This window comes from Lemur catta, chromosome 5 (assembly GCF_020740605.2).
Source record: "Lemur catta isolate mLemCat1 chromosome 5, mLemCat1.pri, whole genome shotgun sequence".
NCBI classification, from domain to species: Eukaryota; Metazoa; Chordata; class Mammalia; order Primates; family Lemuridae; genus Lemur; species Lemur catta.
In genome coordinates, this window is record NC_059132.1 from 4,594,226 (window position 1) to 4,602,510 (window position 8,285).

General features: G+C 44.2%; 1 protein-coding gene across 1 annotated transcript in view; it reads right to left on the reverse strand.

The window, feature by feature from the left end:
* The window catches only part of KLHL3 (kelch like family member 3), a 102,168-nt gene extending 94,416 nt beyond the window's left edge, over positions 1 to 7,752 (reverse strand). Inside the window, exon 1 of the mRNA XM_045550852.1 lies at positions 7,370 to 7,752. Coding sequence (XP_045406808.1) covers positions 7,370 to 7,425 — 56 coding nt within the window. The 5' untranslated portion in view covers positions 7,426 to 7,752. The remainder of the gene's footprint in view (positions 1 to 7,369) is intronic.
* Between the last annotated feature and the right edge of the window lie 533 nt (positions 7,753 to 8,285).

Here is an 8,285-nt window from a genome sequence, read left to right on the forward strand (position 1 = left end):
AAGCAGCTTTTCCAAGTAGGTGAGTGCTGGCTCCAGCAACCACTTCCCCCCTAGACTGTGAGCTCCACGAGAACCAGGGCGGTGTCTTACATCACCTTACACCCCTCTGTAGTCTTAGCCTCTGGCACATGATAGGTGCTCAATAAATAATTATTGAGTAAATTAATGGGTAGATAAGTAAATGAGGTATAACTACTGACTACTGTAGCTTTCCTCATTTCCCTCATTAAAATAATTATGGCTTTGTCTCCCTCAACTTCCCCTCCTTTCCCCCACTCCATGGGGGGCAGACTTTCTCAGCTAATCCAGTCCCCTGCATTGGTGATAAGAATCAGGAGGATGAGGGTAGAAGGAAAGCCAGCATCAACTAAAGAAGAAAGCGAGAAGGGTGGCTGCTTGCTGTGGCAGTTCTTAGGCTCTGTCCATTGCTGAAGAAAATCCAGGCAATAAATGGAAAGGAAAAGACACTAAAAATCATGCCAGAAATACAGGAGGCAGAAAAGTCTCCAAGTAGGTTGCTTGCGCAGAAGTGTTTGGGGGATCTAAGGAATAGGGAATTCCAGAGCATCCGGGTGTGAGAGAATGGGTAGGGAAGGAAAGAGGGGTCTGAGAAATGCTATTGAATGTTATGAACTGTTTCTCCCTTAAAAGTCTTCAAGAGATGCAAATAAGTCATGGGCTAATACTGGTCACATGCATGGAACCCAAGCATATTATATTCAAGCCAGAGATGAGACAAAGAGGCAGTCACCTAAAGAAGCCAAAACAACTCTGAGTCAGAGTAGACTATGTTGAATGCATTAAAATCCTTCAACAAAGGAAGAATCATTTAGAAAAGAATAACCAAAAACTAAGAATCACACAGAGAAAGCCCTTGGTCCAACCCATCCCACACCATCTAGGAAAGAATGTGATTTAATCATCAGATGTCATCATTTGCTTCAGCCTCAGGTCACATCCCTGCTGTGGAGCTTGAAACTTGTAAATACTCCAGTGCTATAACCCAGTCCCTAGTTCCCTATGCAGCCTTTTGACCAATTTGGCCTCCCCCATGGTTCTCCTTCAGAAAGAAAGAAAGTGGTAGTAGGACCTCAGGAATATCTTGCCAGTAATAGTTTTCATTGCAAATTAACAAACTGATGATATGCTGACTACTGTACTTTAGGTTCTCATGACGTCATCAGCATGACTCTGCTTCTCTAAGTCTGAGCAGCAATGGGACACTAATCAGATAGGATTTCTGAACCTATGGAGCTCTGGGAAAATAGCAGATCTACTAAGTATCCCAATCCTAAAATTCAAGACCAAAATGACCAAACTTAAGATTTCTACTTCTGGATTAAAGAAAGACCTGGTACTTGAAGATGCCCAGCCCGCAGGATTCAGGACTTGATGGCCCAGTCCTGCTGTCAAGAAAGGCCATTTACACACAGGCCACCACACAGCCCCATGCTCTCCACACTCTTTCAGCAGTGCCACCTCGGTTCACAGCACCAGGCTGACTCCCTGTAACAGCCCACATGGACACACAGAAGGTACGCATCAGTAAGTTACAGATCTCAGGTAACAGTTAATAACAGTTAATACTGACTGAAACTTGATAATATGTTAAAGCACCTTGCCTCTATTATCTCATTTTATCTTTAGAACAACCCTATCAGGTAGGTACTATTATCTCCTGAGGCCCTGGGGTAAAATTTGTCCAAAAGTCCCACATAAGTATTAAGTGCAGAAATTGCACTCAAACCCAAGTCTACCTGACTGCAAGGCCTGTGCTCTCAATAACGATGTCCACTGACTTAGGACAATATCCACAGCCTATCAGGCCAAAGACAGCCCAACCCCAAAGACAGTCCCACTCTCTGAGGTTCTTCCCTGCATGGCCAAACCAAGCCAAATGAAAAAAAAAAAAAACTAAATATTCTAGGACCTGTGACATAGCACTACTACATTCCACTGATTTTGGGAAGTTGCAGCATGTATTGGAATCAGTATTATTAATTGTACTGAACTTGGAGTTTCCATACTCAGACCTTCACATAAGCCAATCTTGATTCATCAAAGCTCACCAGGAGCTGCTGCCATTCCTGTAATGTGTTCCTTTATAAACAAGCTCTATAACAGGTTATGTTACTAATCACATTCCTAAAAGCCCAATTCACAGACTGCTTTCTTCAAAACTCAGGGGCGGAAAAACTGTTAAAAGGCTATGTAAAATGTAAGACATAATAGACTTGAATGAAGACAGAATCAGACAAGAAGAGAAAAAGATGAAAAGAAAACACACCTCTCGTTATGTGGCATTTTGGAAGCCGAACTTATATGTGGTTTGAATAGCAAAGCTGAGTTCTTGCATGTGTGGTTTTGATAGGCCACAACATACTTTTGTAAGTTAAAAAGAAAAGTCCAGGGAAGTTTTTCTGACAGTCTGAAAATCCTTATAAATTATAAAAAGTTAAAAATATATAATCTGAAATCCACTGAACTTATTTAACATAAAAAAGTCTAAAAACAAAGCAAGTCCAAGCTATTTTTTGCATAGTTTATGAATGTTCTATTCCATTTTAACCTACTTTTAGGATTCATCCAGAAATTTTTTAAAAATTAGGTCACTTCTACGATGGCAAATTTCATCCAATAAAGTACTTGCTTTAGAAATCTTACACAAAAATTTTCTTGTCTGGATCTGTCTTAACAATCTAAAACTCAGCAAACAAAATCCTAAAAACTCAAATCTGGGGGTGGGGAAATCAAGAGGTAGGTACCTTTCCCTGACTTTGTTTTTGCAGTTGAAAACCTTACTTCACCAAAAAGTATTTCCAAAATGGAAAATTTGGTTTCAAGGATCACGGTTAATGTGTGTGCACATCTGTTTCAGGCCAGGCAGTAGTGACGTTCTAAGTCATGTACCCTCAGAAATACCTGTCTGTTGCTCCTGGATCACAGCTAAACTGATTAGCTCCTTTGGCTCAGAAGCTCCCTGAGGGGCAGAGGCAGACTCTCCTGAGCAAGAGCCCGCCAGCAACTGTCCTCCGAGGACACCCCGCACAATGGCACAGCACAGTGCTGGTACATGGGGCCCCTCTCAAGGAAGGGCATCCCTATGCTTCTGATGAAGGAAATAACCATAATTTTAAGAAAATCGGACAATCAACTTCCCTGTTTTATGGTGCTTCTTCTAAAAGTTGTGGTGCTTTATAACTCTTCCAGATCTGGCCTGAATTTTCTTCTACTGTGGTAAAATATGTGTAACATAAAATTTACCATTTTAACCACTTTTAAATATACAGTTCAGTGACATTAAGCACATTCACACTGTTGTACAACCATCCATCTCCATAATTCTTTCATCTTCCCAAAATGAGACTCCAAACCCACTTAATAACTCCCCATTCCTCCCTCCCTCCAGCCCCTGGCAACCATTTTACTTTCTGTCTCTATGAATTTGACTAATCATGTTTAAGTTGAAATTTTATTTTAATCCATCCACAAGGCTTTTTTCTAGAACTGAAATAAAATCCCAATAGCAAGGGCAACTGCCATTTTCAGTGTCTACCTCCTCTACACACATGCTCACACAGACACAATTTATTACTATAGTAGCTAAGAGCCAGAGACCCTTTTCCTTTGCAAAATAGAAGACAAAGTCACCTTCTTCTGACTGAGCATGCCACAGTGATTATCCCATGGCAGGAACTGGGGAAGACTTGGCATCAGAAGGTCCAGCAGTGAGCTGGAAATCTGGAGGATACAGCAAGGTTGAGTGCAAATTCACAGGTTCTTCTTAAGATTTTGGGCTGAACCAAGGTGTATCCAGCTCTTGGTTCCAAACCACTAAGGCAACTAGATGCCACAGGGTGTCTATAAACAGGAAGATTAAGGTAGATCTTGGTGAACTCTAAAAGAGGAAATGCCAAGCCCTGTGAGGTATCTTACTGTAAGGAGATAGTTCAAGTAAGAAGCAACATGATGGCCTGACAAGCTCTCCCTAGTTTTCTCATGGAAATGGTCCCCTATAATCTGCTTCAGATGATAAATATAGAAAGGCCCTAAAATATGCCTCAGTTAGTATCCCAGCAATGAGGCACAGGGTACAACACAGCAATGGATGGATACTGGTGATAACAGCAAGTACCATCTACTGAGTACTTACTGTGTGTCAGAAAAAGTTTACTAGGTGCTTTATGCATGTTGTCTCATTTAATCTTTGCAACTCTGTGAAATATAGATGCTGGTATTTCTCCCCTTACACAGAAGAGAAAACTTAGCTGTAAAAAAAAAGTGACATACTCAAGGTCATACTGTTTATAAAATAGACTCACTACTGGGTCTGTGTTACTCCAAAGCCTATGCTTTTAATTAATAGTCATTCAAGGTAGAAGGTACTTTCACACCCTCATGGCAAAGACAGAAAATTGTTCATTAGAAAACTCTTGGCTGAAAATTTTTAATGCTTAAAAACAGCCCCAATTAAGCTTCAGCAGGTTAAGTGTGGAACAGGCACAGATTCAGGATCTCTCCAGTCTCTGGAGGTTGGACATGTGACCGTAGGCCAGTCACTCGGCTTCTCTGGCCCTCGGTTTCCCAAGGAACTTGTGACACAAGGCTACTTTCCTCTGTTCTCCACCCACCTCAAAGCATTCCATGGGGTCAATTACCCATGCTGAGATGATAAGGCTGATATCCGAGGATGAAGCTATTGACTAAAGGTTTCAATCTCCTCTCTCACCAACTTTCTTTTTAGTTATCAGAATGGCTCGCAAAAGTTATTAATCAGCAAGTAACTATCCAGCACCTGCTACTGTGCACCCATACAGGAATGTTCGAAAGTATTATACAAGTCACGGTTCTTGCCCTTGAGGACCTGTCTCCAATTTCGGGGACTTGTAAGACATACAGAATAAAAGCACAAAAAGAGCTGATGGGCCTATTATTCAGTACTCAACTATGAGATACAAACTAGAGGTATTAGAATTAAGAAGAACATCCGCCAGGACTAGAAACATGGAGGTTTCCAAGACAAAGTAGAATATTAACACATTAACTGCCATGTGAGTTGTATTTAACTCACTCTAGTTTTGAGCCCAGGGCCTCATGAAGCATAGGTAACTCCCATGTTTCTTCACCTTGGCAGCCACGAGAATTATTTTTCAAGTTGCATATAACCCATGCATAGGAAACAATAAAAAATAACAAATTTTTCATTAAATTAGAAAGGGTCATTTTGTTTTCAAAGTTTTTATTATATTTTCATAATAAAACACCAAGGCCCCAAGGAAAAAAAAAATTTTTTTTTCTAGGGTGGCAGCCAATGTGTTAAAACAACCTTGATAGATAACTTCTGGAAAAGAGGAAAGGAAAGACATCCAGTAAAAAGAACTCTGGGAGCTAATGCTACAAGGCTGGATGAAGTAATGTACGGGATGAGTGATCATGTAAGAGACCAAAAGAACTGTTAGTGGGTGCATGAGTGAGCAGTAGAAATGGAGACAGGAGTCAGAGGTCAGAAGACTTTAATGCATGGCATGGTAAGTTGGATTTACAAAAGGTAGTGAGCTGGGTGACCTGGTGAATACTGAAAGCTGCTCAGTTTGGATTTCTTGTCTACTCTCTACCTCCAGTAGAGGAAAAGCAAAAGCACATGAGTAATCAGGTGTTCTAAAGCCGTAGACATCAGCAATCCCAGCTGAGAGGCACTGGGGTGTTTGAGAGCAGCAGCGCTCCTTGGGAGCAGGGACTCACTACATTTCTGGACACAGAACTGGGAAATAGTGCCCAGAAATGCTTGATCAGCTGCTGGTAGTCTCATATTGACCTCTCAACCCCAATACGCCACTGGTCAAGCACATAGGTGTGGTCCAGATTCTCTAAACCTACATCACATCACCTCTGCGCTCTGCTAGCAACCAGACCAATGGGAGAAAGTGAGGCTATTCCCCACCTCTGCCGGAGGCTTCAGGCGCTCCCTTGCCCAGAATGGATGGAGTTCAGCACTAAGCCCCCGTTGCAAAGACCACCCAGAAAGAGGCTGCACACTCAGTCTGAAAAGTCCCAGACTCTTCCTGCGGGAGTCACATCAAGAAACACAGTCCCTGGGGCCTCTTCACACAGGAAGATGAGATGACACCCAACCATCATGCCAGTTCTAACAGGGTCTGGAGATGTTTAATGACAACCCTCTGTCCCATGAGATATAGGAAACAGGACAACCCATGCAAAGAAAAGTATCTACTGAGGTACTCTCCAAAACGTGTTCACTTAACTAGTTGAGCCCGTTATCGTTTAACCAGCCAGTTACTGTCTGTCTCAAGCTGGCCACCCACAGCAGCAGCCTTCCCCTCAGTGGGGCACTGCCATGGCCCGACCCCCGTCCTGCAGTCTTCTCTGCTCAAAGAAAATGGCAAGTCTAGTTCTCTACCAGCCGCAGACCCACAGAATGAAGAGGCTGGCATTCAAGTGACGTTTTAGTTCACAGAGGAATGACCTGTCCCTGCACAGCACTGAGCACTTTCACAATGAAAGAATCAAATGCTCAGATAACAATTTTAAAATGTATATGTATGTGCCTCCCAGAAAATAAACCCTTGCTAGTTAGATCCAGCTCAACAGAAGTACTTAAAATCCCTTCTGCAGATTCCTTCCTATTTCATAAGAAATCCCTGATGGAAGAAACAGGAGTTCCTCTAAAGCACAGACCTTCCAGTATCACTCGTAAACTTTTCAAAACACATGAAACTCGGTTCAGAGCAAGTGTCATCTGACTGGGTTTCTCTCCTTCGTCCCTGAACGTGTATGTACACAAGCGCATACATTGCCAGTGCGTGTACGCACGCGCGCGCGCACACACACACACACACACACACACACACACACACACACAGCCATCAGCATGGCATGCTGGCTGAAGATTTGAGCACTTCAGTGAGAAAAGGCAAACACTCTGTGCCATACCAGCCCTGCTATGACATCAAAAACCCCCACCAAAGAAAAAACACCCCGGAAAAGTAGCCAGGAAAGGGAAACGCCTCCCTGAAACAGCCTGCGAAAGGCAATCCTGATTCAGCCTATGCTGAAACTATTCCCGAACACCAGCCAGGAAGTCCCTTCTTTCAGGGTGCTCCACTGCCCAGCAAACCCAGATCTGCCTTTGCGGAAGCCAGATCCCTGGAGATTCAGGTCCTGGAAGGAGAGGGTTTGGAAACGGGCTTCCCTGCTCTTGCTCTGCCGTTTTTGGGGATCCATCAGCGGCCAGGTCTCCCAGCCCTGCCCAGCCAATGTAAACACAAAAGCTGGTGGCTGCACCACAAGCACACATTTACTTATACACACATACACACACACAACACAGCCCACACTTGTACATACATACCTTTCACCCTCCATTGTGTGAGGCCCAGCAGGGGTGGTAGCCGCTGAACTGTGCATGCACCCGGGGATCCTAGCTCTGCTCACGGTTTTCCCAGCAGACTAGCGGGAGATCTGATCAGCAACAGTGATTCAGCATGGCTGCAGCTGAAGCCTCCTCCCTCTCGATCCTCCTTCCTCTGACTTACTAGCAGCAGCTTCTACCGCAGAAGCAGCGGCAGCAGAAAATGTCTTACCCAGAGCTCCCTGCAGCCTTTCAGCTGCTAAAAGCAGCAACCCACTTGCTCCCCCTCCCCCGCAGGCTTGCCGCTCCTCGGTCTCCTAGGAACAGTGGCAGCTCCAGCGACCCAAGTGCAGTGCCACCTTTCCAGCTGCCTCTGCATCTGCCCAGGCATCCCCAGCCCAGGCAACTAGCCCATCCCAGGGGTTCCTGCCTCCTCTGTCTAGGCTGCAAAGAATCAGGCAGTTCCTCACTAGCCTGAGAAATACTGGCCCCTACAGCCTCCCCTGCTCCCATAGACTCTGAGTCTGTCAGCCTGGCCAGATTGCTGGAATGAGGAGGCCCCTCTGTGGCCTGCAGTGGAGTTTATCCACCTGGGGAAATTCACTTATGGGTCACAGTTAGTGTTACAATTTCTCCTCCTAAAATCTATAGTAGCTCTTGAAGAGCAGAAATAATTTGCAGCCCCTACAAGTGTGTTGTGCTATTTCAAGTGTGTTGTGCTATTTCATTGAACTAAGTGTGTTGAAAAGTAAAATAATTTGCTTTTAGCTAACGGCCAAATTCCGCTTCTGTGAACGGTGCTTGCTTGCTCAAATGCTTGGTAAACAAGGCCCAGGCCCTGGGAGGTGACTGCAAGTAACATACTGACAAAGGGGCCGAGGCATGATCAGCATGTAAACAGCCTAACAGCCAGGGC